Below are 16,829 nucleotides of genomic sequence, written 5' to 3'. Positions count from 1 at the left end.
GGTTCTAATCCCATCTCCACCACTTAACTGTTGGGTGACCTTGAGCCATTCACTTTACTCTGGTCCTCAGTTTCCTCATCTGTAAAATGGGGATTAAAATACTTGCATTCTCTCTCCCCTTAGACTGTGAGCCCCATATGGGACAGGGACTGTGCCACTGACTTTGATGTGGAGGTGGTCGATCAAACAGAAACTCCACACCATCAGCTTAAGGCACTCATTCAGCTTGCCCCCTCCTATCTTACCTCACCGATTTCTTGCCACAACCCAATACGCTCACACCGCTTCTCTATTGTTAAACTACTCTCTCTACCTTGATCTCATCTATCTTGCTGCCAACCCCTTTGCCAATGTTCTCCCTCCTGCCTGGAGCTCCCTCCCTCTTCATATCTGATAGACCACCACTCTCCCCACCTTCAAAACCCTCCTATAATCACATCTCATCCAAGAGGTCTTCACTAAGTCCCCATTTCTCCTACCCACCTTCCCTTCTGCTTCCCATGCACAGTAGAATCTCTAGCCCTTAAGCACAAGATACTCACCCCACCCTCAGCCCCACAACACTTAGGTGCATATCAATCAGTTGTGTTTTTGCGTGCTTTCGGTATGCAGAGCACTGTACTAGGCTCTTGGGAGAGTACAATGCAACAGAACTGGTAGACAATTCCTGGCACACAGTGAGCGCTTAGAGTCTACACATCCTTACGTTCTGCCATTTTGTCTTTCTGTAATTTATGTTAATATCTGCCTCCCCATCTAATCTATATGCTCTTGTGGGCAGGGATCATGTCTACCACCACTATTGCATTGTAAGGAAAAACAATAGTCTAGTGGAAAGAGCACGGGCCTGGGAATCAGAAGATGTGGAATCTTATCCCGTCTCTGCCGTGTGTCTGCTCTGTGCCTCAGTTACCTCATCTGTAAAATGGGGATTAGGACTGTGAGCCCCATGTGGGACAGGGACTCTGTCCAACCCGATTTGCTTGTATCTACCCCCAGTGCTTAGAACGGTACTTGGCACATAGTAAGCACTTAACAAATACCATTATTATTATTATTACTTTCCCAAGTGTTAAATACAGTGCTCTGCACACAGTAAGGGTTCCATAAATACCACTGATTGATTGATTGACTGTATCTGATTTGATTTGTATTGTACCGGCTCCGGTGCTTAGCACATAGAAGGCCCTTAAAAAATACCACAGTTATTCTTCTCCGTCTCCCATTATCTTCTAAAACTTCCATTTTCCAATTTATCTATGGACCAATAAGTCCACCAAGTACTCAATATTACTGCATCTCTTTGGTAAGTAGTGAACGAAAAACAAACAATCAAAAAACCCCAACAGTTTGCTTGGTGATGTGAGTGCCACCCTGAAATAACAGTTTGAAGAACACACAAGGGTCTAGTAGTGTCTGCTGCTCCAGACGGTAGGCAGGGGTAGATGTTTGGTCTCACTGCCACTGACCGCATCCCGACTCCCGTAAGCCAACCTGTTATGCCTGCTTCTGGACACAGAGGATCAGAGCATGGAAGACAGACCAAACCATCACCACTACTGGAAAAACAAGCCAAGCACATGTCCTACTGTTAGAGTTTCCTTGGTCCCTTCCCTCTACTTAAATTTTTAGATTGAGCCCCACAGGGTCATTGGTTAATTCCCACTTGTGTACTCTCTCCCAGTGTGCTTAGTGGTTTTTTATGGTCTTTGTTAAGAGCTTATAATGTGCCAAGCACTGTACTAAACACTGGGATAGAGACAAGCTAATCAGGTAGGACACAGTCCAGGTCCCACATGGGACTCACAGCATTAATCCTCATTTTAAGGCTGAAGTAACTGAGGCACAGATAAGTTAAGTGATATGCCCAAGGTCACCCAGCAGACAAGTGGCAGAGCCGGGATTAGAACCCTAGTCCTTCAGACCCATCATCTCTGCACTAGGCCACCCTGCTTAATAATTGTGGTATTTGTCTAAGCGCTTCTTGTGTCCTAGGCACTGTACTGAGCATTGGGGAGGTTACAAGCAAATCAGGTTGGATGCAGTCCCTATCCCACATGAGGCTCACAGTCTCATTCTGGATTTTACAGATGAGGTAACTGAGACACAGGGAAGTGAAGTGACTTGTCCAAGGTCACACAGCAGACAAGTGGCAGAGCCAGGATTAGAATCCAAGTCCTTCTGACTCCCAGGCCTGTGCTCAATCCACTATGCCATGCTGCTTCTCTACTTATTATCATGCAGTAAGTGCTAATAAATACAATTACTAATACCCAAAACAAAAGTTCTATGCAAGCTTGTCGTTCAGAGTTTTGGTCACTCAATCACTGATGAAGCAGCAGCAATTTTTGGTGACACCCAGGTGTCTGAACAGCCCTATATGGGAATACATTTCTTATTCCAAACGGGGAAAGGAATGGAAAAGTTACCCCAAACATTACCTTCTTCATAACACTCAAAACCAGCTAATCAGAGCACTGAGTCTGATGAGCTTTAATGTTGAATTGAGTACAGAAAGGATCTATCTTTAAATGCAAGCAATTCAGGAGAGTGTATCAGTCAGGCACTGGCCTTTCTAGCCAAAATAAGCATGGATAGGATTTCAGTCTCAGTAACATCATCTTGGAATACAGAGGAGAGATGTGTCTGTGTGTGTGAGTGTGCGTGTATGGAGAGTGCATTTTTTCCTCCTCAGAAAGAGTCACTTCAGAAATTCAAAATGCCATTATTAGTTTTCTTTGAATTTTCTTTGGATTCTTAGTCTTTCCGGTATTTCCTTTAATTTTGTTTTAAATATTGTCTTTTTAGCACTTAAGTTTCCTGAATTCTGGAACAACTTCATTCATTCAACTCAATTAGTGCCTAGTGCTTTGAGGCCATTTAACCAATCAATCAATCATATTTATTGAGCACTTACTGTGTGCAGAGAACTATACTAAGTGCTTGAGGGAGTACAATACAAGAGAGTTGGTAGATGTGTTCCTTGCCCACAATGAGCTTTCAGCCTAGAGATCTAGAGGTAAACATTATCTGATAATGGATAATGATGGCAGTGACAATATTAATAGGGAAATTCTAATTGTCCCTTAACGGAGAGCTTTGACTCCTAGAGTGGTTTCACTACAGATTTACATTCTAAAATAGGAACAGGAGAAACAGAGGAAAAAAAAATTCTCCTAGTAGCTCTTGAGGCTAAAAAATGCTTTTCATATCTTGGGACTTTCACCCAACCAATGGGCTTGGAAATTCTGGATCAGATTGACCTATATATGTGTGTGGGTTTCAGAAACTAGAGAAAAGCCACTGGCTGCATGGTGCTTCTCTATTTATGTACAGCAATTGGAAGCAAAAGGATTGATTTGGACTTTAAAAGGCATTCATTTTACTCAAATGACACTACCAAATAGCAGGTGTTATGCCACACATTTGGGAAATATGTTCTGTAGGCAGGAGGTGTCTTTCTTTGTTCCCACCCCCCACCCTCTTTCCCTGGAGGCAGCCTGAAGGCATATCCATATCTTGCCTGAAAGAATGTAAAATGACAAAGGAAATGGATGGGGGGGTATAATTTAATGGCATCTCTAAAAGGTATTTGAAGCTGCCTGGGAGAAGTAAGGCTGGAGAGTGCAGGATGCTGGGAAGTCTGCTCAGTTCTGTTGAGCACAAGCCAGCCTCAGTGATCCTGCCTTGTTCTGGGGCCCAGACAAGAGGGCTCAAGCCAGTATGACTTGATTGGGTTGGCTGCCCTCTTGCCACATTCAGCAGCTCTCTTAGGTTAGAGACCCTGTCTTCTGGAGCCTTTCCTACCAATGCTTACATCACTGGTGCTGGGACTGGCATTTGTAATCCCATTTCACTCTTTCAAAATGGAGAGAATAGTGCAAACCCCCATCTACCTCAGCCCAGTACCGGGAGGACAGACAGATCCAGAGATGGAAAATACTTTAGTCCTCCACCAGTTTTCTCAGGATTTCAAAGTCAAGGGATTCTTTATCGGATGGATGAAGACGGCCTCAAATATGGATGAGGAGGGGGTGGGGACAGCTCACTTTAAGAGACCAAGTTCTACCGGTCGATAAACAACAACCCCCTCCCGCGCTTAGAACAGTGCTTGGCACATAGTAAGCGCTTAACACATGCCATCACCATTGTTATTATTATAAACACCAAGCTTGAGGGACACTGCATTGGCTGTGTTCCTCTTTGCACGATTCACTAACTCTTGATTGGATATGGTAATGTGTTTTAGGAACTTTTTTTTCTTTTATTAGCTACTGCTTTTATTCATTTCGATTTTTCAAGAAGTCAGTCCTAGCACACTCCTTCTTTCTGCACTCACTTACGAACCTTCCCACTGATGTATAATCCTCTCTGAGACACACTCTCTCTAGACACACGTACACACACACACTCATAAACACTCACCTTTCCCACTTCACCCATATGCAAAACGAAATAAGAAGAGTTGAATAGCTGCTAATGCATTTAAAGGATGAAAACTTACCCCTAACAATACAAAGCCATTGCTTTCGATAAGATTGAAATCAAGAACATCAGTCCTGAAAGAGCATTTTACCGAGGGTCCAGACATGGTTCTACCTTGCTCTCCAAAGGGAAAAGCCATTCAATTCTCTTGTTATGTCTTTCATTAAGACCTGTAGCTTGTCATCCTGCTCATATATGAAGGATGAATGCTGCCTTTCATGTTTTTCATTTCCTCCCATCTAAGACCCTTTCAGCACATGAAAAGGATCCCGGGTACTTTTTGTATTTTGATGTAAGCTGTTAAAGTATGGAAAAAACACTGTCTGATGATTCCAAAATAGAAGCTGAGCTGATAGCCATATGGTCCGCATTTTAAGGGATTGCTCTTGTTTTAATCAACCAGCCAAGGAAACAGAGAGCTAATTTTTTGTCCTCACTAAGAAGAGAGTAATAGGGCTGGCGAAAGTCCAGCCAAGTGTAGGCAAATGCTGCACAAACATCCTCAGAACCTTGCCAAAGCGCTCTTCCACCCTCCCTTGTCTTCAAATCCAAATTTACCTCTATCCCACGCAGATTTATTGCCATCTCCCTCTCATTAGTGTCAATTCCTCATATTAGTATGGCTGAACAAAAGGGGGAAAGAGGAGAGGTTAGGGGAGGGGAAAGCTGAGCACACGAAGGGGAGGAGAGGGGAAGAGGAAACCCTACAGGATGGCTCATGCCACCAACTGCAGAACATGCCGAGAGGCTTTTCCCTGGGGTTTCCTGGCTGGGGCCTCCATTTCTGATCTCAGCCCAGGTCCGGCTGGTCATACGCTGGGCACTGGGAAGGTGCCTCATTTTTGCCTGCTGGTTCAGGTTTTGGGCACACTTTATCCGGAGGGTTCAGTATGTGGGGCTGCCACCCCAGTACTGAATCTGAGCCTTGCAGAGAGACTGATTTCCCCTTAGACTGTGAGCTCCGTGAGGGACTGGGACTTGGTCAGAGCTGCTTATCTTGTATCTATCCCAATTTCTTTCCTCTCTCTTTTTTTTTAATGGTATTGGTGGAGTACTTGCTGTGTGCCAGGATATTAAGTGCTGGGATAGATACAGGTTAAACAGGTTGGACACAGTCCCTGCCCCACCTAGGGTTATATTGCTATATCGTATCCTCCCAAGCACATAATACAGTGCTCTATACACAGTAAGCGCTCAATAAATACGCTTGACTGACTCACGGTCTTAATCCCCAATTTACAGATGAGGTATCTGAAGCATAGAGAAGTTAAGCGACTTGCCCAAGGTCACACAGCAGCAGAGCTGGGATTAGAGCCCAGGCCCCTGACTCCCAGAGTGTCAGAGGCTCTGTCCACTAGACCACACTGCTTCTCGATGAGGTAGCTAGAGGACAAGGTTTACACTATTATCTCCATTCTGAAAGAGGGAAATGGGATTACAAATGCCCCATCCAGAGCCAGTGATTGTAAGCCTTGATAGAAAAGGCTCCAGATGCCATTGTTAGCACTTTGCACAGTGCTTGGCATAGAGTAAGCACGGCACAAACACCACGATTGTTATCATGAAACATCATCATTACTATTTTGACGGCAAGGCTACGGGGGACGGGGGTGAGCAGTGACCGATCGGGGCTGGGACCCGGGAGATCGGGGCTGGGACCCGGGAGATCGGGGCTGGGACCCGGGAGATCGGGGCTGGGAGGGAGACGAGCAACCTCAGAGAGAAAACCTAGCAGACTCCAGCTTACCCAGGTGCCATCATGGCTAAGCTCCCCGGGGACCGGCATCATCTATACTCGCTCTGTTGCGTTGAACGCTCCTGAGCGTTTAGTCGATCGTATTTACCTTAGCGGATAGGCCTGGGAGACAGAAAGAAGGTCATGAGTTGCAATCTGGGCTCCGCCACTTGTCCGCTGTGTGGCCTTGGGCAACTGGCTTCACTTCTCTGGGCCTCAGTTCCCTCACCTGTAAAATAGGGATGGAGACTGGGAGCCCCACGTGGGACAGGGACTGTGTCCTACCCGATCTGCTTTGTATCCCCCCTCCAGCGCTTAGTACAGTGTCTGGCAGATAGAAAGCGCTTCATGAATGCCATGATTATCAGGATGACGATTGTTTAGCACTTACTGTGTGCAGAGCACCGTACTAAGCGCCAGTCCAGGGCTCCGGACCTAAGTGAGCGTTCAGTACATTTCGTGGCTGGTTCGATCGACTGCACTCCCCTCCACGACTCCCTTTCTTCGACGCCGGCCCCTGTGTGTTCACTTCCGTAGCCTTGCCGTCGAAATAATAAGGATCACATTTAATGATTAAAATCGTGGGGCCTGTGCCGTCCTCACTCTCTGCCAAGCCCTGTGCAGAGTGCTCAAACTGGCATCCGGAGCCTCTTCTAACAAGGCTGACCATCGCTGGTTCTGGAAAGGGCACGGGCGATCCCCTTCCACTCCCGCCCCCCGCCGCCGAAGCCCCCCGAAGCCCCCCGGGCTTCGGCCCCCCACAACTTGGCAGTCCTCCCCAGAGCCCTTGCGCCGGTCGAGGATTAGTCCTTCCGACCGAGCGCTGGCCGGTCCGGTCCCCGGGAGGGGGTGGGCAGGGGGGTCTTGGACCGGTGGGACTGCGGGCCCGACCCCGCCGGGACCGGCCGGGCGGAGGTGCTGAACGGACAGCGGAGGAGAGAGGAGGGGGCTGCGCGCTCAATCATTCAATCGTATCGACGGCTCCGAGCGCTTACTCTGTGCGGAGCGCTGCACTGAGCGCTTGGAATGGACAAGTCGGTAACAGATGGAGGCCATCCCTGCCCAACAACGGGCTCACGGTCCCCTCCGCAGCGCCCGCGCCTTCGCCCACCCCGGCGGGCACCGACCAAGGGGACTTGAAGGTGATCCGGCGAGCGCTCCGGCCTGCGAGCAGAAGGGAGGGACGGTCAGCAGGCTCCGGCTCCTCGGCCCCGACTCTATCCCACCCTCCCGACCCCCAGAACTTTTTGCCCGAGCACCGGGCGAGGCCGCCCCCTCCCCAAAAAAAACTTCTCCAAGAAGCCCGGGCCCTCCTTCCCTTTCACTCTTCCAGACCCCCGGGGGAAAATAGAGAAAAAATATCCTTAACTAGTACAGGTGAGCGGTCCGTGGCTTCGGACGGGTTAATCGCGTCGTGCGGAAGATTGGGGGTGGTGCGGAGTGTGTGTATGTGTGTGTGTGTGGGGGGGAAGATGCTATTATTATTATTATTGATTGTCTTTGATAAGATCCGGCGCGAAAATGCTTTTTTTGCAAGGAAAGGACCAGATGTGATCACGTGCCGGAGGGGGATGGGATGGAGCTGGGGGAGACCTGTCGATCCAGGTGCTCTAGCCCGCGGGTGCGAGTGTGACTGTGAGTGTCTGTGCATCGATTTCTATTTCTTTTTTTTTGCAAATTGATCAAAGCGAGTAGCCGCGGTGCGTGCGCGCCCTTGTCCGGATCGTGTCCGCCTACACGCCCGGACCCCGCGTCCACCCCCAACTCCCTCGGCCCGGAGCCCCACTTTTGGGAGACTGGAGGAGGGCAGGGGGTGGCGGCTTGGGTCGGTTTCTCCAGGCCGGGAGGCATGACCGCCGGAGGGGAGTGGCTGAGGTCCGAAGTGGAGGGGTGATTGGAAAGGTAAAGGCTCTGCGCGGCTTAGCGCGGCTCTGCGCGGCATTGCGCGGTTTTGCGCGGCTCCTCAGCGTTTTGCCGGCCGGTCCTTCCTCCCTTCCTCCGGCCCCCACCCGGTCCGTCCTGCGGATCTGCAGCCTCGGGGAGCCCGGTGCCCTGGGTCCGGGGTCCGTCCCCCAGCCGTTCCGGAGGGAGTCCGCAGAGCGCCCAGGGCAGGGGGAGGTGCGCACTCGGAGCCGGGAGGGGGGCGACGGGTCTCCTCTGCGGGCGATCTGCGAAGGCGGTGACGGCCGGCCCCTCCTCCTCCTCCCCTCTCCCTCCCGTCTCTCCGCAGGAATGTGATCGACGATGCTCATCCTCAGGCTGCTCAACGTGGTGGCTCCAGCCTACTTCGTGAGCATCTCCCTGGTCACCTTCGTCCTGCAGCTCTTCCTCTTCCTGCCCAGCATGTTGGAGGACCCTTCGGCCACCCCACTTTTCTCCCCGGCTCTTCTGCACGGGGGCCTCTTCCTCTTCCTCTCCGCCAACGCCCTGGGCAACTACATCCTGGTGATCCGGACCTCGCCCGAAGACCCGGGCACCTGCGGGAACGTGGCGGCCGGTGGGGCCGGACCGGGGGCGGGGAGGGCAGAGGGGGCCAGGAAGCCTGGCGCCCACTTCTGCAGACTCTGCTCTCGAGCGACCCTGAGGCACGACCATCATTGTTTCTTCACAGGCAACTGCATCGGGAGCAGGAACATGCGTAACTTCATCATGTTCTGCCTCTACACTTCCCTGGCCTGTCTCTACTCCACGGTGGCCGGCGCGGCCTACATCTCGACCGTCCTCTCCATCTCCTTCGCCCACCCTCTGGCCTTCCTCACGCTCCTGCCTCACTCCATCAGCCAGTTCTTCTCAGGTACGTCGTCGGGTGTCACCGATCCTCCTTTCCACCCCCAAGACCGGCTCGTGTGACACTCTCTGGCTCTGGGGTCCTTCCTCTAAGTGATTCGCCTGCACGGCCCCGAGGGGTAGATGCGACCTGGTTTCCTCAGGATTCCAGCCAATGGAAAAAGTTGGTCTCGCATGGGTCGGGTCAGTAATTGGGGGGACCAAAACGGCGCTCTGGGTCATCCCAGCAGAGTGAGAGAAATCCTCTTCTACCCAACGACCCTCCTCCGGCCTACTGTCTCTCCAGCCCCGTGGCTGTGGAAGTCGGGGGCAGATGCTGGAAGAGGTGGGTGTTCGAACCCAAGCTGGGTTGAAGCTGTACTTTTCCGCCTCCTCTCTGCCCTGCTAGAGAGCGGGTGCACAGACCAGGAGCGAGGCTTAAAGATTCATGGGCCAAGGGAAGGGAGGGAAAGTCTAAGCACTCACCTGACGAAGGTGCTCACCTCAGACGGGTGAGTGTCCAGATCCTGAGAGTACATCACTCTGAGTCAAACAGCTTGCTTCAGAGGAGGCTGCTGGGGCTGCTTTCGCACCTTCTGCGGCCGCTCTTTGGCTCCGGGTTCTTTTTGGGCTTCGCTTTCCTGGAAGGAGGTTGGGAAAAGGATGTGGTTAGAGTCAGGTTTGGAGGGAAGATGAGGAAGGGACCAGTCTCTTCTCCAAGCCCCTCATCCCTGCTGACCATCAGCTCCTGGGCGGCGAGGGGAGGAAGGGTGAGACCCCTCCACCTGCAGGCTGCCTCCAACCTCGCTCCCGTAAATGTAGAACATCCCAGAAAGGGACGTTTTCAGGGAAAATATCATGGTGGTGGCAAAAAGACATTGAAAACGGAGGCCTCCCAGGGACTATTTCCACTTAAGAATGAAAAACCCGTTCTTCCGGAGGGGTGTAGGATGCCAAAGGGAGGGAAGAGAAGGTCGTCGAGACCAATTCGGTTCTTGGGTTGCTATCGTGTTTGTCTTCCGTGTTGCTACATGACTTCTTGCCCGGCATCGTTTCTCTCTGGGACACCGGATGTAGAGCTCCCATTTCCCATTGGATCAAGGGTCACGTGGAAGACGGTAGCAGTGCGGGAGCTAGAAGTCACAGACCTCCTGAGATTCCCTTCGCCTGTCGCTTCAGGAGATTGCATTTTACCCAGGCTTAAGGGGCTGCTACTACTCAACTAAGTGAAGTGACAGTGAGGAGGAGGAGTGTGGGGATGGGAAGGAGGGGGAAAAGCGAGGGCAGAGACGGGAGAAAGTCGTGAAGCTGAAATTCAGTTTCCTTTTGGAAGCAGTTTAATAATTCAAAATGACTTTTTCAAAGGGAGGTTCCTGAAATAAGGCTCTATTAATGATAAGAAAGAGACTGGGAACAACTCCAGAGGGCAACCAGAGATCTAGTCATAATTTACTAAGTTTGGGAAAAAAAAATAAAGGAAAAAAGTACCCCTCCACTTGAGCCAGCATATCAGTGGAAGAACAGGGTGGTGCTGCATTCAGATGGTTGCAGGCACTTAAAGAGCAGACTGGGGAGAACAAATGTGGAACTTCTCCTACAGATGGCTAAGGACTCTCCACATGGCCTGTTCACTCTCCTGCATCGGAGGCATAAGCCAATTATCTCATCTCTTCCCTCTCCTTCTTGATGGGAGAGATTTCCCCCACCTCCTCCTTTCACCCCCAACACTCTCATTTCTCTTAGCCGCTCATCTCTGAATTTCTCCTCTCCTCCTCTCCATCTTTTAACCTCATTTCCACTGTCCTCTTATTCCAAAGGAAGGGAAAAGCCCCTAAACATTCTCTCCAACTGGCTTGCTTCTCTCATTTTGAAGGAGGAAGGAGGAAAAAAATACAAGAATGTGAAAGTCAGACTTTGGCTCGCAATAATTTTTTGGAAGCGCAATCTAGGTTTTGTGACACAGTCTTGTGTCACACATGGTCTAGGGCAATGGAAGGGAGAGTAGCTGAATGGGGGAGTTGGTGGGGCGGAAATGGGACTGAACTCAAAGTGGCCATTAAGCATGAGAGGTGAGTGAAAGACAGAAGTTCTTATCATTGTCTTTACAAGGTAGACAGACCTTCATCTTTTTAGAGTGACAGGCTGAGCCTTGTAATTCAAGTCTGACTGTGAACAAGTGGCCTTGTCTCTATGAGCCTCTGCCTCTTCACCCATCAAATAAGGGTGGAAGAACACGTTCTTTCTCTGGGATGCTGTTAGACTTCACTCTTTGGAATGGAGAAAGTGATACAGAGGCAGTGGCTCTTGGTACCCTTGAAAGCCTTAAAAGACAGCTGGTCACTGGGATAATCTGAACTAGAGGTGAAGATAATAATAATCATGATTATGCCATTTATTAAGTCTTACTCTGTGATAATCACTGTGGCAGATACATGATTAACATATCAGACGCAGGTGTCGTCCCATGTGGGACCCACAATCTATCTCACCTCCATTTTACAGATGAGGAAACATCCAGAGAGGCTGTGACCTGCCCGAGATTGCCCAGCAGCCCAGTGGTGGAACAGGGATTTGAATCCAGGCCCCCTGAACCCAGACCTCTGTTCTTTCTCCTAGGCCTTGCTCTTCCACAGTGACTCATGGAAATCTGTTTTCACCATGTGGGGGATTGAGCCAGTGGAAGCAGAAGTTACTCTTCTTACCATGAAAAAAACCCAGTATCTCCTGCTTCCCATGGCTCAATTCCCCACATGCTAAATAATAAACAAGCTTGGCCTAGCTCGGCTTGTCAGAACACAGCTGTCCCTGGAGGGTCTGACAGAGCAGACTGAGGGAACAAAGCTCAAGTGCACCCGTTTATCTGTTCTGATGATTCTGATGTCCACAGACAGTCTTGTATGAACCCCCATCTACTGTCTATGCTTCCTTGTTCGGCATTCTGGACCAGCATTAGGCCCCGAAGGAGTCAGGGAGGGAGGGCTGACAACTCTACCTCTTCCTCCGGAACAGTGCTCCTGTCCCTCCTATCTGCTGGCCCATCTTGAACTGGAATTGACAAGGGATTACGTGGGTCAGAGGAATTATATTGCCTTCAAAATCAAAGCTAGAATGGCTCCTTTCCTCCTCAGTGCCAATGGAAGGAGACCCTCTAAATGCCAGATGGAAGGCAGTCCAGCTCTCCCAGCAGCTATATTTGTTGATTCCCTGCCTGGCAAAAATACCCTGTTACCAAGGAATATATGTGAGATAAGGAGAATAATAAGCACACAGAGCCAGCGCTGGTCCCTTCCCCCCATCACAAGGCTCCCTACCCTACTCCGGAACCAGTCGGGTGAACAGGCAGCTTCTATGCCACATGCTAAGAGGCAGGAAACCACAACCTCATGGAACTAGAAAGCAGCACGGCCTAGTGGATAGAGCACAGGCCTAGGAGTCAGAAGGTCATGGGCTCTAATCCCGGCTCCACCACGTGTCTGCAGTGTGACCTTGGGCAAGTCACTTCACTTCTCTGGGACTCAGTTACCTCATCTGTAAAATGGGGATTGAGACTACGAGCCCCACGTGGGACAAGGACTGTGTCCAACTTGGTTTGCTGGTATCCACCCCAGTGCTTGATTCGGTGCCTGGCACAAAGTAAGCACTTAGAAAAAATACCAAGATTATTATGATTATTACTATTATTAATAATAACAAAATGAGAGCCCTAGAAAAGCTAGAAAAAAAGTAAACATTTTAGAATCGTTTTGATTGTAAGCTTGTTGTGGGCAGGGAACGTGCCTACTGGTTCTGTTGTACTGTACTCTTCCTAACCTTCAGTACAGTGTCCCGTTCCCAAGAAGCACTCAATAAATGCCACTGACTGATTTCAACAGAAATGTTTTTGGGATGGCGGGTGAAGGGGCTGGCGCAGTCGCTTTTGCTGCATTCCACTCCCTCCTACACCACATAAGTGATCCCGGGACTTTGCCCCTTCCGCAACTCCTGTTTCCCATTCTTTACAATGGGACCTAGCAGTTGATTGTATCCAACTTGGAGCACCTTGATGAAACCGAAGTCAAACTAAGCCCATAAAATAGTCTCACGAGAACCAGAATATATTCTGCTGCAGCTAAAACCCAACCAAACGGATCCCAGCGGAGTGGGAGAGTCCTGTGGGCAGAGAAAATAGCAAACAATGCATTGTTCTCAGTAAGTTCTCTAGAAATAAGGTTATTTCTACTACTACTACTACTACTCTTATAGTCTCCATTTCCTAGTCAGAATAATTACCTCCTGCCCATCTCAAAGGGTCATGGAAGGCCATGTGATGCAGCTAACAGATAAGCTCCATGAGCAACTTCCTGCCTGAGAGAGTTTGGAGATATTGAAGAAGGGTGTTGGCTCTCTCCTGTGGAGTCCTGCTCGAAGGCAGGGGACTGGACCAGGTGGTTTCTGACGTCTCTTTCAATACAATGATTTCAGGTAGGGGAAATCAGGGTTGGCAAAAGTAGCTGATTCTGCTGGTTTTTTCGTGATTTCATCCTGTTAATGCCAATACTTGTTCATTCATCTTTTTTTTGTGACTAAGATCACAAGGGTGGTTAAGGTTAATCCTGTGGTTGTTTTTCTTTCTGGAGATAACATTGTCTTTTCGATTAAGCTGCCGGTTTCCTCGAAAAGCAGGGGCCAGACATTAGTAGTAAGCGCTCGCAACTCCTCGGGGAAATAACGCCATGGCCTAGACTCCTCATCTCCGCCGACACGGCTGGTGCCTCGCAGCTGGCTCTCAGCCACCCTGAAACAGACCTCCTCTATCTACCTTGGGGGCCACGATCTCGGGCCCCAGCTCAACTGATAGACTCGCTTTCCCCGGCTCCCATTTCGGAGTCGGCCGTAATGACCCCGGCCTGCGTGGAAATGCTGAGGGCTGTTGGGGCGTGGTGGATCGCTTACCATTTTAAGCAGACTCTCTTTGCCCCCCACCCCACCCCTACACACTTTCCAAGGACCCCAAGGATCACAGCGACACAGTGACCACAAAGTTAGGGGAGCTAATTCGTTTCTTTTCTTCCCCTGCTGCAGCATCGCATTTGCCTCAAACTATAGCTCTCTCGCTCTCTTTCCCATTAATCTCCTGGAGGAACGCGCATGAATGGGTAATGTAGAAGTACGTGGCCTGGTTGAATAAAATGTTCTTGTGTCTCTCCCCTTCCTCCTTCACTCCTCGCATCCAGGAGCTGTCCTGGGTTCTGAGATGTTCGTCATCCTTATGCTGTACCTCTGGTTTGGGATCGGACTGGCCTGCGCTGGCTTCTGCTGCCATCAGCTCCTGCTGATCCTGCGAGGGCAAACCCGCCATCAGGTGCGGAAGGGGGTGATAGTGCGTGCCCGCCCCTGGAGAAGGAATCTGCAGGAAGTCTTCGGGAAGAGGTGGCTTCTGGGGCTCCTGATTCCAGTGCTCAACGTGGGGAGTGAATACCACCAGCAGAAAGACAAATAGCAGCTCCAAACTGGCTCTCTCTCCTCTCTTTATCTCCCTCTCTTTCTAGTTCACTCCTTTCTCTTTCTTTCTCTCCTCCCTTTCTCTCTCCTCTCTCTCTCTCTCGTACACACATACACCTCCTACACACAGGCACACTCTTCTGCCTCCACTTATAATCTGCCTGAACACCCAGTTGTTGAGAAAGGGAAACACTCAACCTCCCAGACTGAAGTCAAGTAGATAGGTAGAAATAGCAAGAGCTATCAAGATATCAACATTCACGACGTAGTTGGGCGGGAACCATTCTGATCCAGACACTTTCCTGTACTTACGTACCCCCTCAGAATGTCACCTGTGTCATTAGGGAAGAGTGCAAACAGGCTTGCCATCCCCTCTCCTCATGCACCTCTCCTTTTGCCGTTCCCTCTCCACCTTTCCCTCAGATGAGAAGTAGTGTGGCCTAGTGTAGAGACCCCAGTTTTGGGAGCTAGATGACCTGGGTTCTAATCCTGGGCTCTTCCATTTGTCTGCTGACTCTGTGCCTCAGTTCCCTCATCTGCAAAATGGGGATTCAATCCCTGATCTCCCTTCTCCCCAGACCATGAGCCCCATGTGGGATCTGATCATCTTCTATCTACCCCAGCACTTAGATCAGTGCTTGGCACATAGCAAGCGCTTAACAAATATCACAGTCATTAGTATTCGATGCCTTCCTCACACAACTGATGCTGATATAGGTTACAGTTGATGTGACCATAATTTGGTTCCAGAAACCACCAGAGCTCCAGGGAGGTGAGGGAGGTGGTTGGTGGACTTCCTGGGCCGATGGGATTCTGAGACAGGAAAATGTTTTCAAGTAGCATTGCAAGCCATCCAGTCACTGGCTCTTACTCATCGGACAGTGGAAGAAGGCTGCCCTCCTTCCTCCCAACAATTCCCAACAGGCCTGTCTACCCCTTTTCATAGCCCTATAATGGGGTATCCATTTCCAGAAAAAAAAGACCCCTCTTGCATCCCTACCCACCTTAATCCAGGGAAAGCTCCAGGGATTGCTAACCAGAGAACAGGAACCGTCATTTTAAAACTGCTTTCTCTCCCCTCCACCTCCCCCCCGCCTCCTTCCCACCCCCATCTCTCTCCTTTCCAACAGTACTTTCCCCAGGCTGGCTGCTTTCACGCCTTTACCAAGAGGCAGCTTGAAGCAACCAAGAAAGACAAACACAGGATGGAAAAGTAGAGGGGAAGTTGAGTAAGGGAGGGGTAGAGGGGTGTGTGCACGCATATGTGTGTGCAGAGAAAAAGGACTAGAGAATGAGTGGGTGGGTGAATGTGTGGGTGGGAGGGTTTGAGAGCACGCAAGGGAGAGCTGTGAAAGTGAGTGGAGATGGCTAGGTTGGATGTGTACAAAAGGATGGGAGACTGTGGAGAAAAGGGTGCCTGGGAGAGGCAGGGTGAGTCTAAGTGTGCAGCAGGGGGGATGCAGAGAGGGAGACTTTGAAAGGCTGCAACTCACAAATACAGTAGGGCACAGAAACAAGGAAAGAAGTTTGTGTGTGTGTGAAAGTGTGTGTGTGTGTGTGTGTGTGTGTGTGTGTGTGTATTAAATTGAGACTGGGGTACATAGGAAGATCATACTGGAGGTGGTCCTGGACGATGCAGAGAGGAGGTGAGAGGGATGTGATGTTGGATTGAGATGTGAGTAGAAAGGATTTATGTGGGAACACTCTGAGGGGTAATGAGACAGCACGACTGTGGGGAAGGATCCAGTGAGCTGTGAATGGAAGTTGTCGGTGAACCTTCTGTGTGCATGACAAATAATAATAACAATTATGGTATTTGTGAAGCACTTACCATGTGGCAAGCTTTGTAGTAACCCCAACCCTGAACATAATCAGGGTGGACAAATACCCAAGAGTGCAGAGCTGGCTCCAGTGGAAGGAAGATGAGGCTCTGGAGAGGGTGGGATGTGTGGTATGTTTGTGGTCAGTGAATCTAACTGAGCACCTAGGGTGCCCAAGAGGAAATTAGATGGGTGTGGACAACGGAGGGGCCGTAGCAAAACCACACAGATCTCGTTCAAGACATTGTGATCCACATGCAAAAGAGGGAGAAATTCCAAACATAGCAACAAAGATTAGAATAGGCTTTGCAGTTATTGTGCACTAGTCTCCAAAATACTTTGGCCTAAATCGATCTCTAGGGATTTCAAATCCAAAAAGGGTCTGAGGCCAGCTTTTATGGGTTCACTTTGTCAACATTTCCCTTAAAATGAAATTCAAACATCCGGAGTGTTTGACCGAGAGTTGAGAAGTGGTAGTAATTCAAAGGATCCCCAGATATTCTGTACCCATCAACCAACAGCATCTCTGGAGGGCCTACTGT

The 16,829-nt window shown here is 49.9% G+C and overlaps 2 protein-coding genes across 3 annotated transcripts in view; one reads left to right on the top strand and one right to left on the bottom strand.

Moving 5' to 3' along the window:
- The window catches only part of TMEM63C (transmembrane protein 63C), a 95,235-nt gene extending 85,624 nt beyond the window's left edge, over positions 1 to 9,611 (bottom strand). The window contains exon 1 of the mRNA XM_029074694.2: positions 9,473 to 9,611. The gene's annotated coding sequence lies outside the window, so the exon portion shown is untranslated. The remainder of the gene's footprint in view (positions 1 to 9,472) is intronic.
- ZDHHC22 (zinc finger DHHC-type palmitoyltransferase 22) lies at positions 7,254 to 14,982 on the top strand. Of its 2 annotated transcripts, XM_039911676.1 has the most exons (4): positions 7,254 to 7,597; positions 7,758 to 7,855; positions 8,451 to 9,014; positions 14,200 to 14,982. In XM_039911676.1, exons 3-4 carry the CDS (start codon positions 8,465 to 8,467, stop codon positions 14,463 to 14,465), a joined length of 816 nt encoding a protein of 271 aa, XP_039767610.1. In that variant the 5' UTR covers positions 7,254 to 7,597; positions 7,758 to 7,855; positions 8,451 to 8,464; the 3' UTR covers positions 14,466 to 14,982. The 2 variants fall into 2 exon arrangements, with proteins under 2 accessions (XP_039767610.1, XP_001505597.2); XM_001505547.4 differs by lacking the exons at positions 7,254 to 7,597; positions 7,758 to 7,855 and adding an exon at positions 7,898 to 8,122.
- The last annotated feature ends 1,847 nt before the right edge of the window (positions 14,983 to 16,829 follow it).

This window comes from Ornithorhynchus anatinus, chromosome 1 (genome assembly GCF_004115215.2).
Source record: "Ornithorhynchus anatinus isolate Pmale09 chromosome 1, mOrnAna1.pri.v4, whole genome shotgun sequence".
NCBI lineage: Eukaryota > Metazoa > Chordata > Mammalia > Monotremata > Ornithorhynchidae > Ornithorhynchus > Ornithorhynchus anatinus.
The sequence above is the reverse complement of the archived record's forward strand: the minus strand, read 5'-3'. Positions and strand labels throughout refer to the sequence as shown.

What these genes read in the sequence shown, in the direction of transcription:
- ZDHHC22 (XM_039911676.1), top strand. Translation starts at nt 8,465, where the DNA reads ATGCTCATCCTCAGGCTGCTCAACGTGGTGGCTCCAGCCTACTTCGTG. An exon ending in CATCAGCCAGTTCTTCTCAG is followed by an intron (nt 9,015 to 14,199) that starts GTACGTCGTCGG and finishes CCTCGCATCCAG; the next exon opens with GAGCTGTCCTGGGTTCTGAG.